This window comes from Venturia canescens, chromosome 3, assembly GCF_019457755.1.
Source record: "Venturia canescens isolate UGA chromosome 3, ASM1945775v1, whole genome shotgun sequence".
Taxonomy (NCBI): domain Eukaryota; kingdom Metazoa; phylum Arthropoda; class Insecta; order Hymenoptera; family Ichneumonidae; genus Venturia; species Venturia canescens.
The window spans coordinates 6,068,137-6,084,752 of NC_057423.1; the positions used below are offsets into that span (position 1 = coordinate 6,068,137).

General features: G+C 40.3%; 2 protein-coding genes across 4 annotated transcripts in view; one reads left to right on the forward strand and one right to left on the reverse strand.

Moving 5' to 3' along the window:
* The window catches only part of LOC122408105 (annexin A13-like), a 71,730-nt gene extending 60,277 nt beyond the window's left edge, over nt 1–11,453 (forward strand). For both annotated transcript variants that reach the window (XM_043414702.1, XM_043414704.1), the window contains 7 exons: nt 8,977–9,261; nt 9,339–9,726; nt 9,884–9,966; nt 10,060–10,122; nt 10,348–10,528; nt 10,616–10,797; nt 10,986–11,453. In XM_043414702.1, the coding sequence (XP_043270637.1) occupies nt 8,977–9,261; nt 9,339–9,726; nt 9,884–9,966; nt 10,060–10,122; nt 10,348–10,528; nt 10,616–10,797; nt 10,986–11,081 (1,278 nt within the window). In that variant the 3' untranslated portion in view covers nt 11,082–11,453. The remainder of the gene's footprint in view (nt 1–8,976; nt 9,262–9,338; nt 9,727–9,883; nt 9,967–10,059; nt 10,123–10,347; nt 10,529–10,615; nt 10,798–10,985) is intronic.
* The window catches only part of LOC122408107 (5-hydroxytryptamine receptor-like), a 91,631-nt gene that overhangs the window by 55,802 nt on the left and 19,213 nt on the right, over nt 1–16,616 (reverse strand). For both annotated transcript variants that reach the window (XM_043414707.1, XM_043414706.1), the window contains exons 2-3: nt 2,148–2,344; nt 120–407 (exon numbers count right to left, since the gene is read on the reverse strand). In XM_043414707.1, the coding sequence (XP_043270642.1) occupies nt 120–405 (286 nt within the window). In that variant the 5' untranslated portion in view covers nt 406–407; nt 2,148–2,344. The remainder of the gene's footprint in view (nt 1–119; nt 408–2,147; nt 2,345–16,616) is intronic.

The following is a 16,616-nucleotide window of genomic DNA, read 5'->3' on the forward strand; positions in this document are numbered from 1 at the left end:
AGGGGCAGCTGTTTTTTAAAATTAATATCAATGAAACGGCCTCGACGAATTATTGCAAGGGTTTTGAGTGTGCATCCAACAAATTTGTAAAAACATTGATTTTTATCATCAGAGCTTACCTACGATTGTAAAGAGTATCACAAGACTGAGAATACTCGCAGTGACGATGGCGACAATGAGATCGTGATTAGCCGCAAAAAAATTGTCGTCCGATGGCCACGAGCTGAAGTTTCCACTGGTGCTATTACCGGACGTTCCATTGAACGACTCTTGCTCTGTCATATTCCAAGGACCGTCGCCGACGCCTACGACGCCATCCCCATCCGAGTCCACGAGAAGACTCGTATTCGGCACCGTTCCTCTTCCGGCCATTCCCCATATCCACCATAATCGCTCACCGCCCATCACTTTCGGTCCAGCGAGCATGAAACGAGTTGAAAAAAAACAAAATTGTTCTACGTTGTAATGACAGTTCATTGGTGAATGATGCAACTGCACTTCGACTTGTCAAAACTTTTTATTTCATCCATGAATGTATGGAATTAATCTTGCCACGAAACTTTTTGGGGGTAACAATTCCTTAGTAATCGATTAAAATAATTTAAAAAATTGAAAAATCAAGTTTTATTACAGAAATATGGCCAAACTGAAGAATTTTGAAGTTCTAGACACTTGAAATTTTCGTGGGTGCAAATTTGCACTAGTGTCATGTCTACGGGTCAAAGCCCGCACTCAAGCATTTTGTGTATAAAATCGACTGAACGCGATTTTTCAGAGCATTCAGTCGGATTTTTGGTTCATGAATTCAGAAAATTTGTAATGCAATCGTCATAAAGATTCCTAATTATAGGATCGTGCCATTACCAAAGTGCCTTGCAGCAAAGTTTCGCGGTGCACCTGAATAACTGCACCGCACCGTTATCTCCATTTCCATTGATGATATACTTATCATCCTCGCTACATGCATGCGAACTGGGGCAGAAAGGAAGAAAAGTTTCTTCCACACAAGAGAAAGAGGCGGCGGTGGAGGGGTCAAGAAAAAGGAAGAAAAGAAGGCACTCATCGGAGAACCCAGAGGGCTAATCTGACAACGGCGAAGGTTTCCTCCTGCTGACTGGAAGCTCGAAACCGTGTCGAATCTCGTTGGGAGAACCGGAAGCGAATAGGAGATAGAGCGGATGTAAGAAAAGTCGCAATCGCGAGGGTAACAGCCCTGAGGCATTTGTAGCACCGGATGTAAGAAGCATCTGGCAAGAAACTTGGTAATTTCCACAACTTTTTTCTACATCACCTTCTGCCGGTGTTTTTTGCTTTCTTCTCTGTGATTGGACATTTTCTTCTAACGTCAGTCGTTTCCTTCGCAATGTCTGGAGCGTAATGATGCGAACTTGACTGAAATTTTGATTGACCATTCGCACGTTATAACAGAATTCTCTCGACAAACTTTTACGCCACTTTTTCGTGGTGGCAAAGTTCTTATGAAAATTTCTCATCCTTTCTATTATTAAAATCCAAATTTCATCTTTTGTATCAATGCTTGAGACGGGGAACAAAGAAGATATTAGGAAAGGACTCTGAATATTTCGAGTCCCTCGTACAGGTCGAGAGAAGCTGGTCAACAATTTATCCATTTTCTTTATCTACCGTCCTTATTTGTTGCTACCGTCAATATATATGGCATCACTAAATAGAATTTAAGGGAAAGGACGGCTTGGAACGAGAAAAGTATAAAAGTTTCCCCAATTGAAACGAGCCGTTGAAGGAGCGCTTTCGTTTCTTCAATTATTCTCTCATCCTGTTGAATTTCCTACGATTAATCGAACAACCGGTGGGAAACGTAAGTGAAAGATAGGTCGGAAATTTTCTAGAGTTGAGAACTTGGCTCGAGCGAGATTTAGAAAGTTATATCTGTGGACATGTACATCATCTTTCCTAAAGTTTCTTAAGAAAGTTCAATTTTCCAGGTGGAAAATCGTTGATTGATGTAGGCCAAGAGGAATGTAATCTTATTTTGATTTAAGTTTTACTGGATTTTACGATTAGACGCGAAGAATAACTGCAGCATGACACGAGTCCTAATGACACCGGCAGAAGAGCAATTTATTCCTGTGACAATGATCAAATGTTAGAACGAATAATTGACGTACCCAGTTCGATTCAAACCCTTTCATCTCCGATCTCATGGCGGAACGGCGTCATCGTTTTTCCAAACGCTCCTCGTATCAAAAATCTCGTGCGGTGATCCTATCTGGAGCATCTTCGTTGCGAATCGTCGTTCTGTACTCTCATAGCTCATCCACGAATTGATATTGTGGAACGACTTCGATCACCGTTTCAGGAATAACTGGAACAGTTTAAAAATGCAAATCGCACTTAATAAAGTTGGATGAATGGCTACAATAATCGTTATTCCTGCTGTCTTCTCTCATTACATTGAAACTTTTATAGAGTAAACTTTCACCATCTCAAGACTAACTTAAAGAATTTGATCGAATTTCGTCGAATTCTAAATTTTGCTGTGGTTGACCGGAATATCGTATTTTCTGGATGAGTAAATTTCTCAATTATGCGCGTACGGAGTTTTGCAATTTGCTAACGTGAGAGAGTTTTTTCTATCAGGGAATAATGAGAGGATCGTCGTCGAATTTCATACTACACGAAAGGGGAGCTCGAATCTGTGGATTCGATCTTGAAACAAATAACTATTGCCGAAGGGAGTGAAATATTGGATTTTTGTGATATTGGAAGGGCCAAAGAGGAAAGAGTCTCGTCGTTCACTTCGGAATTGAAAAAGATGAAAAAAAAAACGTGAGGTAAACCAAATTACTATAAGTTTCGAGGCTTGTCACAAACATAATAGATTGATGAAACTCAATTTTCTATTCCAACTCGTAGAAATCAGCTGTCTACGGTACGGTTGTAATTAAATGACTTTCACTTTAGGAGGAGAATTCTATTATGTCGCTCATCCAGAATATTCCGATATTAATGTAATTAAACGTCGGGTATGTGTTGAGGAACCACTTTCGATACAATGGCTTCCTGTATCCGAGTGCTGCTCTTACATGTCAAAATTACATCAGAAAAATGAAAATCGTTCTAAAAGTTGTAAAGATCGAATTCGTTTATCGATATGTTCGATCGATGCCGAGTTTTGAGAGGGAGTGTGTGTAAAGAGAAGGGGAACCTCTCTCTCTCTCGATATCTGAATTTATTGCCCGCAAAATCAGTGCTCGCCCCGCCCGGACTGATCGTCAAACTAGCCAAATCTGTAGAATCGTACGCCGTAATTTGTTCCCGTAAATAAAAAAAAGAGTAACTAAATATCATTTTTTGACATCGCGATCGAGAAAGAACCAGTTTTGGAGCGATTTCAGAAGTTTATTGAAAGATTGCATCGTTGTCAAAATATATGTATTCATTATTTTTGAAATTTTACGACGTACATACATTTATACTTTCATTACGTCCGCATTCCTTTTTTTTGTTTATTTTCTCTCGTCTGGTGCGGAATTCCATTTACTGGCAACTATATTTGATTAAAATGCCGTCGCATTGTGATGTTAACTCTAGTGATTTTACTCTACTGTCCACGTCGAAATACGGCGTCCTGAATAAATTGTATCAAAGAGTCGAAACATTCAATAGTCCCAAATAAAGAAATAGTCAGGTCACAAATGCACAAATACCTACTCGTTTATTATAAAATAAATAAAGAAAACTTCTTGTTGAAAATTACAAAGTCTTGGCCCGAATGATTCAATATTCAAACATTTTATAATCCTTTGAACCCTTTTAGGTCCATCGACCTTTATCAACGAAGGCTTCGAGCTGATTCATCGTTCGAAGCACATATTTTTAGCTGTTTCCGATGGAAATACGGCTCAGAATTCAACAAGTGTCCAAGATCTTTTCCCAGAGGCAGCGAGAGTTTCTGCAACATCGTCAATGCTCATTCGCAGCCTCTGGAAGAATAGCTCTTTCGAAAGACGCTTTTGGCTTCGATAGGTTCTCTAAATTGACCACGAAAATACGATAATCTAGAAAACAACGACCGGCAGGGATTGTGAGGGTTTCGAATGAGTTGACGAGTATAAAAAAGCGTTTTGAAAACGAGCGCGAGAATTCTGGAGGATGCTGCGAAAGGACAACGACGCCATTCCAAGTCTGTCTTATTTCTTAAGTATATCAAGGCTAGGGCTGGAATGCTATATTCTCCGAGGGTGTAGCACATCTATGGCATATACGCAGTGGATAAAGTCGAGTGGTGGAAAGATAAAGAGGTTTCTGGTGTAAGTGAATGGTACAAGAATGAGGCTCGAGGATTTCGAGGGTTACTCGCAAGCTCATCTCTACCGACAAGACGTACGATCCGAGCTCGGGAGTGCTGCGGCCGCGTGAATAAATAGTTTGAAAGTAAACGAACAGGCGCGAGAATTTCACCCCCGAGGAGGGGTCCGTAAGATATGTGTCAAGAAGAGACAGGTAGACAGGCATCGAAGGGTGGAGACAAAGAAATAAATGGAGAAAGAGATAGAATAAGCTTATGAGAGAGGGGGACGAAGATGGTACGGAGCCTTGGGGGGAGATCGAGGCACGAGGGTGCAAAGCAACTGAACGATATGTGGGAGTCGAGTAGGTTGCGTGCGCCACTTTCAACCGATTAAACGTCAAGCTCGAAGCTTCGAGATACGAAAACGATACATTTTCTTGGAATGGAGAAGACTCGAACGCGCGGCAACAGTACGAGAGGGTAAATGAAAAATTCGCCGGGGTGTACACTGCCTTGCAATCTTCTTGGGCAGCGTCCCTGGCGCCAAACGTCGTCTTATTCATAAAAGTAATAAGAAAATATTGTTCTACCCGTTCGCAGATATGAGAGTGAGAAAATTGCTTTCTTATAGGAGCTCTATTGAATACGATATTCCTGTTGATTTTCTTATCATCGGAATATTTAATAATCTTTTAGTTGTACACGCTGCTTTGAATCGTGTACCGAAAGTGATGGAAGGTGACTAGAGTAAAGGAGCGTACGGAAAAATTGTTAATCATGTTTTCGACTTCCACCCCCGCGTGAAGGGAGAATACAAAATTCTCGAGATGAGTCCATTGAAATGTCCATTGAATACGCAGGCTACGATTAATCATTGGTTCGGGCTTCGGAAATATTTAATCCTGGTTTTATTATCGGACCCTCTTTTAATGCGTTATTCATTTTAATTACATTGGTTTATGAAAGTGGGCGTTCCTACGCCCTTTTTAAGATATTATTCTCGGTGCTACATGAAAAAAGATAGAAAACGCTGCCGACGACCCAATCGTAGGAAATTTTGCGTCTTAAAACCTGGTTTCATGAGACTTCCCATTCATTCCAATGCCACACCTCGATCGATCGTGATCCATTTTTGACAAAGTCCATCGTGAATGCCGAATATTTGGAGCTTTCACAGTTAATCTTATCGAAAAAAACTGTGATCTTCATTTTATTTTAGTTTCTCTCGGTACTAATAAACTGAGAGAAACTGCATAATTTCGACAGAAATTTTTAATTATGAAGCTCGAATTATCATTCAGAATCCTATCAAATATGGCCATCATTCATGAATAAACATTTTCTACTCTCCCCGTGTGCATTACGGTACTACTTTCACCGAGTACCTTCTGCATAAAACGCACTTAAAAATTCTTTTCGCGAAACATCATACTTAAGGTGCTTCTGAGAAACTCCTATTACAGCTCCCTGAGTAGGTTTTGTACATTTTTCCTAAGAAGAAATTATCAAAACTGCATATGCATATCTCATTTTCAACCAATGAAAGAAAAGAGGCCACTGAAAACTCGAAGCGTTAATACAGAGAGTACTATTTGGAAGGGTGAGTTGATAGGGTTGAATTTGTTTGGTGTTGCGCTTTTCCTCGGTTCGAACTTTCCAAGGGCCGAGGGCTGTTTGTCGGTAGTCGACCGGCAAATGTTATTTAGAACGGTAGAGACGAGCAGCAGGTTGCTAGCAGAATCTTTACAGCAAAAAGTACCGTTTCGAAGAGTTTTCAAAAATTGTCTCGGCTCTTTGATAAATTACAGTTCTTTGAGCGATGGTGAGGATTCACGTTTTTTTTAGTTTTCAACCCTCACTATTGAAAATTTTTCATTTTTTTTAAGTTTATACAGAAAGTTGATAATCAAATGGTAAATTAGTCGAGATCGATCGAGTAGAGACTTCAAGAAGTCATTAGATGAATGAAAACTTGAGAAGTCGTCAAATGCACTGAGACATGTGAACTTCCAATCAATTGTATACAAGTAAACACGATATTTAAATTCTTCGCTCGCAAACGATTCGTCTGCGAGAGTGATTTGAAAGAGTTGCGAAAAGCCGGCTTTTCGCAACTCTGGCTTTTATATTGCTAGCAGTCGTTTTCTTAATCGTTTGCTTTCTCGTCGAAGAATATTTAGCTATTTAATTAATTCCGTTGAAAATCGGAATTGGTGTGGAGTCAGCTACGAGAGGCAACTTTAAGCCACTTGATGCTTTGCCTCTACCGTTCCATCAATCATTCACCGCCGAATTCCACGAACCACATGCCCCCAATCTCACCTTTCTACATACGTCAGAATAATGCAGAAGGTTTTACGAATTGCAAGGAAATAGCGAGATTAAAATTTGCGAAGGAGCCAAATTTTTTATGAGAAGAAGATGTTGGACGAAATGAGGTTAGCCCGAAGAACTTTCACATATAAAAATTTGTGCAGATCCATAAAATTTTATTGGCTGCTTCAATGTTGGATTTAAATCGTTCAGCCTCGAAACAGCTTCGAGGAAGTTTCAAACCACGCTTATCACGTCTGTGTGGATTACGATGTCTTTCATAAATTGGACTATTTTTTTATGGGAAATTTGATGTGTTTTTACACAAAAATGTTACTATAATCATAGGCTGCTTGAACATTTGTAAAATGGCGTTTACTTAATTTCGGTCGAATGCTAATACGGTAACGTACTTTGTTTTCTGAAATTGTTGTGCTCGTTTTCAAGTTGATAAAAAGCTATTTTTCGAATCGAGTCATTTCATTGGAAGGTAAAAAACGAACTTGTGTGGTGACTTCGGGTTCGTTGCATCGTTCTCCGGAACTCGATTCGTCATTGCAACGATACCTACTGTTCGCATATATCATCTTCATCATTCAGGAATCAGAATCCAAGACCAAGGGACTGGAGGGATCACAAAAGATGAGTTAATTTGGCCCTGTTGTTTTCCATTCTACTTCCTTTTATTTAGTTTTTTTAATTGTTTTAGTGGGCACTTTTGCAGTCGGGAGCACGAGTATTTTTTAAGCAGATTTCTTTTTCGATGATTAAATGGTTTTTTAAGGTAATTTTCACCGTTCAATTGGTCAGAAATTCAAGTGGTATTTCTTCACAAACAAGAGTATTTTTGTCGAATTGGAAGATATGCGGGCCCGGTTTTTATTATCACGTGTACTTGTGTTACTGACGTCATTCGATCCCGTTTTATTAACTTGGGCTTATATTAGCTTTTCATTTTTATTGAGTTAGCAAATATTTGCTCGGCTATCGTATACGCTTAACTTCTAATTATGCTTTAGAGCTACGGGCCTTAGAGAGCTTTGGAGCCACGTGTGCTTTCATCGCGCTGGCAAGATAACGATGTTTTTTACTTGTGAAATTATTTTACATACATTAATTTAATTTCATTATACGATATCAATTACGATACATCAATTTTCCTACCTTCGTTTGACATTTCATAATCGCTTTTAGTCATTACGAATAGCACTGATGAGGACTACCTTTGTTCGTTTCTTCATATAAATTTTTGCATAATTTGCGAGTGAATTTTGATGAAGCGATGCATGATGATTGTACAGAAAAATTAACTGAAGGGAACTGAAGAATTCTCATTAATTTTTTCCAACTTGCAGGTTTTATTCGCTGTTTTTTTTTTTTTTTTTTTTTTTTTTAATTCTAGCTCGAATCATATTAAATCTCAATCTTTGATATTTCCTACAAATTTCTACTCGCTTCAAAGAGCAATTCGAACCCTGATTTACAACATTTCTCGCGCAGTACGCTGAATATCGATCGGTCTCGGCTCGACGGGAGAAGTTCATATTTTCCCGGCCTATAGCCTCAATTGGCCAGACATCGGGTGTCATTGTCCCAACTTTTCAATAAATTTACACTCGAGTTTGCTTTCCGATAGACGTCAATGAATGTACACATCATGTCTCAACTCGGCAAATAAAACGCGCACGGTGAACTTACACTCAGGGTATAAAAAGGTAGAGTCGTACCAAGAGACCCGTGACAAGTACTATATTGATAGCTGGGCCGTCTACTGATTTATAGTTTCGCTAGCTTTTCCTCAAATTATAAAAACGTTCAAAAGAGCGAAAATGGCCTCGCCAATAATTCGATGGTCATTGATGTTCGGACTACTTTTCACAGTCAGTGGTGAGCGTTAAAAAAAAAAAATTGAACGAATCAGCAAAAAAATAAAAACGAAAAATATCAGTCAGAATTTAAACTTTGTATAAAAACAATTTTTTTAGCACTTCCAACCACTGATAAGCCCAGCTCATCAGATGTGAGTATCCAACGGTAATCCCTCATTATTAGTAAATCTTTGATATCAAGATTTTTAATGATGAAGATTTCAATATTGTTACGAAAAAAAAACAATTATAGTGAAATTTCAAGCTCAGGCTAGGGAATGTCGATTTTTTTTATGCTCTCGAAAAGAGACGCACGTACAAATGAATTTTGAATGGAATGATCGTGAAACCGGAATGATGGAACTATCCAAAGTTATAAGCGGCTGTCCAAACAGTCGTGTCCCAAATATGCTCTTTGGATTGGAAACAAAATACAGAACAACGCTCTAGCGAGACAACTTCCTTAAAGAAGCACGAAATAAATACGAGTTAATCGTATTATGAATGATTGTTTGTATCTAGCCACTATCCCGTCCTACCATGGTTCTTCTTGGAAATGTGTCCTTACCGGCCACTGATTATCAAATAATAAAAGAGGCAGGGCATAATGCCGACCAGATAATTCCGAAGGATAATCCGGAAATTTCGAGCGGCGGTGGAGCAGCTTCGAGCAATGCTGAGATAACTTCAAGCGATGGAAAAGCAACTCTGAGTGATGCCAAGACAACTTTAAACCCTGGTGAAGCAAATCCAAGTGTTGCCGAGACAACTCCAAGCAATGACAAGACTGCTCGGAACGTAAAGATGGTGAGAAGATTTCTTTGATGGACCATGAATTAGTGCATGATGCGTCAATCGTTTTGCAATTGATTGTCTTTGTTCAGATACCTCTCCGTTCAACTATCATTGTTCCTGAAAAACTCGATCTCACCGACGATGCTAATTTACTATATGAAGAATTAGAGCATAATGATCTCGATCGTTTCCTAAGGACATTTATGTTGGTTATGGGAAACCGAACAGGAAGTCAGCGTGAAGAGATATTAACCGAAATAGAATATTGGTACAACGATAATGCATATAATTCGGTTGTGTCGGCTTGGAAGCGCGGTAACTTTGGAGTTGACGTACTGTTATTTGGGCCAGCAAAGAGAATTTATTCATCCGAATTGGAAAGAGGTTGTAGCGACGAGAACGCCAATATGATTATTGAAGTTCTACTCTCCTTGAACAAACATGATCGCAATGAGACTCTCGAAGAGTATAAATTCAGTGAGTTTCCATGCTGGAATTATAAAATCAAAAGCTTACTAATTTTTCTAATAGTGATATGAACCTAAATGTAATTTCTGTTGTTAACGTTTGGAACAATCAAGTATGAGTGTAATCGAGGTGAAATATTACTTTTTTTTTCGTCATCAAATTACAGATTATGACGTAGAATTTTTGGATGATTTCAAAAAATTTAATACTTCTGAATATGTGAGGGCAATTGTGCACACTCTTTGCAATGTAAGTATCGAGTTTCTACATACTTTTATGTAAAAATAAATAAGTTCCTCAGACTCCTGACATTTAAAATTTCTCTTCAATATTCGTGTTAAGGATGCGACGAGTGGAGGTTCTGTCGTAAACATAGAAGAACCATGCAAAACCGCCGAAAGATTGGTGAGTCGAATAATTCATAATTCATTTCCGGATCATTCACATGCTATCAGAATATCACTATAAACTTTGGAAAATTGCGAACCGATAATTGAATTTGAAATTGAATCATTTAATTTGAGTGAATTTGATCATAAATTGGCCACGATTCCATCAATCAATAACGGTATTCAGTGAATCTGCCACACGATAGTTCCATGAATTTCAAAACTCATTTTACCTTGACAGGTAACGATTTTAGAAGGCTCCAAAAAAGTTAATTTGACAGCATTAAATTCCATCTTGTTGACAATGAGTAATGATGAAGTACGAGCAATCGATCGTGAATTTTTCACCTTGACGAATCGGACAATGAAAGCTGCACTGAGGGCAAAATCAATTGGACTATACCATGTATACAGAAACACAAGTGAGTATTTCACAATAACAGATTTTGGGACACTTATCCGTTAGTCCATAAGACTTCAGCAACGAATTTAATAAATGTTTTCAAAAGTGGAATTCATCCGGGACCCGCACGTATACTTCGCAAAAAAATTGAATAAAGCAATTACTAAGAAGGAACCTTATTTCGGCACGATTAACCGAATCGTTATCGGGAGGTCCGAAGTTGACCTTGGTAATATTAAATCAACTTATCATGACATCTTTAAAAGTCATTTGGCTGATGATCTGAAGGTGAGAGCTTGTTCGAAAATTTTATATCATTCGAAAAAAATCATGTTTTCATCTTGCCATATTTTATTATTTTGTTGTAATAAAATAATAATTTTCTCATAATGATAACTAGCAAATTTCCTTGACACGAGCGTCCGTTCGTTGTCTATTTTTTACTAATATGCTCATCATTTTTTTCAACGTTCCAGAAAATTACTACCGGCAGATACCAACTGCTATTGCTTACGTTGCTTGGCGAGTATTCTTGGGAACAACATCCTCTGAATTATACACCTATTTTTTAAAAACTGCTGCCCAAAATAATAAACCAATGCAAGTATTAAAGAGCTAAGAGCAATTTTATCATCTGAATTCAGTATAGAACCAGATGAGTGATGAGAAATCAGCATGAATAAGGCTCAATTCGAAAGTAGATCCCGAGAAATCAGATTAAAAATCAGGTTGACAGAAAAAATTCTTTTGAGCCTTTTTCAGTACATTTTTAACCGGAGTTTTTCATGTTGATTCTTCACTATTGTTCCATTCGTGTACATAAACTGTATTGTCAAACCGTTATATTTTTCAATCGATTGTTTTTTTCAACCAACATTCGATGTTATTCAAATATTCACAGAACATAATAAAGACTTTTGTACTCGATGGTGTACACCAGCATGGAGTCCAATTTAATCAACAACTTTTTGTCAATTCTCAATCCACTTTTTCGTGAGGTTTGCGTCATGATTGTTCAGTGCGATGTGACGCTATTTGATTGCTCTTTCAAAGGAGTCTATCTTATAACTTTTTGAGAGGAGTCGATGTTATACATACAAATGAGGAGGAAAAGTAACAGATGATAAGATGCCAAAGCTTTTTCATGACGGATTGAAGTATACGGTGCGTAGGGTGCAAATGACCGATCACTTTAATCCACGTGGCTACGTCAAACGTGGAAAATAGCCGAACGGGACTCTTCCTATTTCGTATGTGTCTCTCGTACGGACACGTGCAATACGATCCGTCATACTTGGAAGATTGGATTGGAAGTGTCGTTGATATAATTTCCCTTGATTCCCCTTTGAAAATTAAAATTTAAGAGAAAATTCCAGGGGGTGGTGACGCAGTTGATTCGCGAACAGAAATATCAATTCATTTCTGGTGCTGGTGAAAATGCCGAAAATGGGAATCATAATATTATACACAAACGTGCACGCTAACCTTAGAAATAACCGCGTCCATTTCAGCATTCGAGAAGTTACAACGGCGGGAGGGTAGACTCAGCGAAGCGCGCGCGAAAAAATAAAGTATTGTTTCGTCGACCGTACGGGGGCCGTGAGAGAAAACGTTAAATGGAAAAATATCTCAGGCATGTATAGCATACGTGCGGCTAACTGAAGGAGAGAAATAAAGCGCAGACGTAAGGTTTTAGGAACAGCAGCTCGTAGCTTGAGTTTTCTAAGGGGTTTTGCGAGGACTGGGAAAGGGTCTATGGCTTTTTTTCTCCTCGATGTTTGTTTCAATCCCATATTTCTTTGTCGTTTTAGCTAGATCGTCAGACTCCAGTATTTCACGTGCTCGCCAATGCTCCGATTCTCGTTTTCATACGCCGCGTATATGCGCGATGCGAGGAAGGAGTCGTTGGCACTGGCACATCGAACATTATGAACAGTAGCCACTGGAAAAATGGAACAGCATTTAAAAGTGTGACAATGCAGGGAACTCATAAAAATGTTTATTCGAAAGTGCCTCGTTGCTGAAGCTCACAATCAGTTATTTCAAGGAAGCGTTGATCTCACGCAAAGGACAGTTGACCGCAAAAAAGGACCCGCTGGTTCCGGGGTGGGAAACGTCTTACTGAATCCTATTCGATATTCCATTCAGCCCTTTTCGTTCAAAGCTACCCTCGTTGCCTGCCTCCTATGTATGTATAGATCGTTTAGTTGAAATGTCCCTCCGGGCTTCATAAGCCGTTGCGACGCGAGATCGTCGATAAATCTGGAGTCGATAAAGGCGCATGGGACGAGGTCGGAGTTGCACAGCTGATTTCTTGGAAAAGGAGCCGATCATGATTTGGCAGCGATTCGGGCTATCCACGTGAATAAATAAAATGTGATTGGAGATGAAAGATTGAAGTATTCGAGAATCCCGATGTTTTGTAGATCCAGCAAAATGTACGGTGTGCCAGGACCGCTTCGTCTTTTGTGCGACGTAAAATCATAGCGAAAATCTGTTTGCGCCGACTACGTCACAGCAGTCCAAGACGATATTTTGTATGATTTTAGGCCACACTCAAGAAAACATCGTGATTGCCGCGCATGGAGAAAATGACAGGAAATCAAAAAGTGATCAGTAAGCGAAAAATGAATAAAAAATCGCATCTACCATGAAGCAGGAATATGGAGCCAGCCTTGAGAGGAATCAGCAGCATATTATATTCCGTATATAAAACGGATGGGTCTTCTCTATAGGGCTATACCAACGCGAATGATCGCGTTCAATCGATTGACTATGGAGCGAGACACAAGTCGAGATTGGAAATTCGATATCGCAGTGATTGCCATCACAGGCGTGAAGGTTGGCGAGGGCGCGGAAATAGCTGTGTTTACTGCTCCCAAAGAAAAGGCCTCGACACACGATTGTATGTACCTGTCAACGTGCAAGGCTACTGCGCCCTTCTAATACCCAACGAAGAGGCGCCGCGCGGAAGATAAAGGGAATGGTGGTTCGGTGCCAAATACATGCTCGCTTATAAGGCTCGCGAACGGAACGTCATTATCGGCAAAATTGAATAATGCATTAGAATCCTTGGAAAGCCCTCGAGATGTATAGGAATGAAGTTGAAATTGAGACCGCGCGGTTGCGTTGAACGAAAAGTTCAGGTTTATAAGGTTAGAGGTGAGCTCGCATAGAGATCTCGCTCTACGACATTGACCGCTATCGCATGTCTGCAGGATTCCTATATCAATCGCCTTCGACTGCCCTATCGCGTCAACCGGCCACCCCTTTCTCTGGCACTCTCCTCGCTTCCACACGTTTGATGGATATCACAAATCGGCAGGTATCTTCTGTGTGCACTGCGATTAAATATTTTTCGTTAAGGTAGTTCTGTACTTTTGTTGAAATCTTAACAATTGGCTGAAATTTAAATGAAATGGGTGTAAAGATAGCCTTCGTGAACTGACTGTCAAAATTTCCAATCGATTGACCATCCAGTTTTCGAGATATTCGCGCGATTAAAAATGGGTCAATTCGCGTACGCGATGTCTATACTCAACACGCCACTGGATAGCACTTTCTTTACATTTTTTATCACCGATGCTGAACGGATATCTTGCGACTTTAAAAAGTAAAACCAGTCGTGTACTCAGTACTATTGTGGAATTAATATTAACCGATAGACGTAATGCAAAACAATATGAAAGCTTTTCTCTCAAATGTTCGACCACCTTTCTCGATTGAATTCGCCATTTGAACACTTTTCAACTTCTTTCGTGACGAATAAATAAGATTTCCGAAAACACTGACATTTTGACGCCCCATGCTATAGTAATACTGGAGAATGGCCTTGTCGCCACGATTACAGCGCCGCTCTCTACAAGCCCTATTCGTGCATGAAACGTGATTGTGTAGGACAGGCAGAGTGTACAAGCTTTGACAAAACCGTGTAGCCAGCAGCCCCGTATAAGCATTGGATTTCATTGTACGCCGCGGCTGAAACTTTTGGTTCGTACGCATGAGTACGGAGCTACGTTAATTTTCAATATTTTCAAAAAATCTCATTTATTCCGCAAATCGAAGTTCAATCCTACCGATCATTCTCATTTTTTGATTACCAAAACAATCTGAAGAGTGTCGCATGTTTTGAACGTGCTCGCGTTTCTTCATCAAGCCTTGCAGCTGCTCGCATATCTTACGTTTATTTGGCTTGCATAATTCGAATAACCTTGGCCTTTGATACGGCACAAATTATTATGGCTGTACATATACCAGCAGGCCAATATCTATTGCATTCCGGTCGCTTGTCAGTTAACCGCAGGAACGTCGAGCTAATATGTGCACAGTGCGGATCAAATTTCCGTGGAGTCTTCCCGTTCGTAGGGTGTCTTCACTAGACGTTGCGAGCCCATTGGAACCATCGTACGGGGTAGCTCCCTCGAGCTTTCATAGGACTGGTGACGTGTGAGCGTGCGGAGTTGTAGACAGGAGAGAATAAATTGTCTGAAAAGTAGTCGGCGTCATTAATTTTGAAAAGCACATCTTACCCGGCAAACGCGTTTGTGATTTAGATCGTACGAGAATATTGAACGTGGTGAGCGAAGCGCTGAATTTATTTCTCCGTTCCCTTGTATCCCGTCGTCCCTTTACCCAGTTTCCTATAGTTCACACGCGATAAACAAAATGCCACAACGGTCAGCACAAAGTTATGGTTAATACCGATGAAATCGATCGACGGAAGAGAGTTTCATATCCTCTTGATCCACGGCGGTATCGAGGCGCGCCTCTCGAGTGCGGCTGTGTCGGCTTATTTCAATATCCCCATGTCTATATATAACGTCGTCGTTATTCTCTCATTTTTCAAAATGCTCTTGCTGCTTGAAGCGTTTCAACAGCTATTGTGGCATAGTAATAACACTGCACTTCACTCGATCCATGGGCTTTGATGATCGAACAAAGCTCTTTCCCTCCCTTTTTCTCTTTCGCTTTATTCTCACTCCTCCTTCGCCTTATTCTGTCTCCTTTCCAGTTTAGAATGGTTCGTTCGTTCAGTCGCGCCCTCCGTACGCTCAGACCGATCGCTGTGCGAGAGTGATCGCGTACGCGTACAAACACCGTGACCCCAACTCTCGGTATCGGATTCACAGTGCGCTCGGAATAAGCGATGTGCTTTTGCGCGTCCAGCTTTATCGGCGTCGCTCTTCTCGCGGACATCATCCGCGAGGAAGATTTCGGTGACGTTGGCGTGTATTTCAACACAACGGAATATGCGCGAGAAGACTCATTTTCCTAAAGAACAAAAAACCATTGCGAATAATATTTCGTCGGTAAAATCCAATAAGTAACGCGATCTTTTTCATTTCCGGACTGTTCATCGTACGTTCGGATCACATGGAAGTTCCAGTTACCTCGGCCATTCCCTATCCCCTCTATGTGTATCGACCTGCAGATTGTACGCCCGCGTACATGCCCTCCATGTCTGAGTACATACGTCGCCTTGTGTGCATAATATAAATATAATATATGATCGCAGAAACTCTATGTATCGGTGACAAACGACGTTCTCTCGGATGGATTTTGTCCACGAGCGTTCTCTAATGCGACGAGATCTAACGAGCATCCTATAACACTGACAGGTGAGCGTAAATCTACTGGTGCATTGAAACTGGCCTGAGCTCAACGTAAATTTATATACGCGCGACATAAATTCCGTCCACATTGAGGATATTAATCAACGAGAAGAAGAGCGGCAGCTTTCTACGAAGGTTTCATTTTAAATGCAACAATTTCCTGACCAAAGGGACGTTTGGACATCGAATGAAGAGTTCGATAGGTTCGAGCCTCGATGCAACTGCTTTAGTTCTTTCCGGGCTTTACCTAGTCGTCACAGCGTGCCTGGCGAGATCCTTTTGCCCCAGTATTTGGACAATGAACTCTTCGACAAAGCGAGAAACCTCGTTCGGGCTGCGGGTGACGAGTCAAACTTTCTCTAACAATTAGCCATCCCGGCCGTTGAGCTCGACCTGCGTTAATCTACGTACGTCACCTACACATCGACGAACACCCAAGGTCTCACGACGTCGGTTCAGCTCACTGTTAAATTCAACAATTCTCTGCTCAGTCAA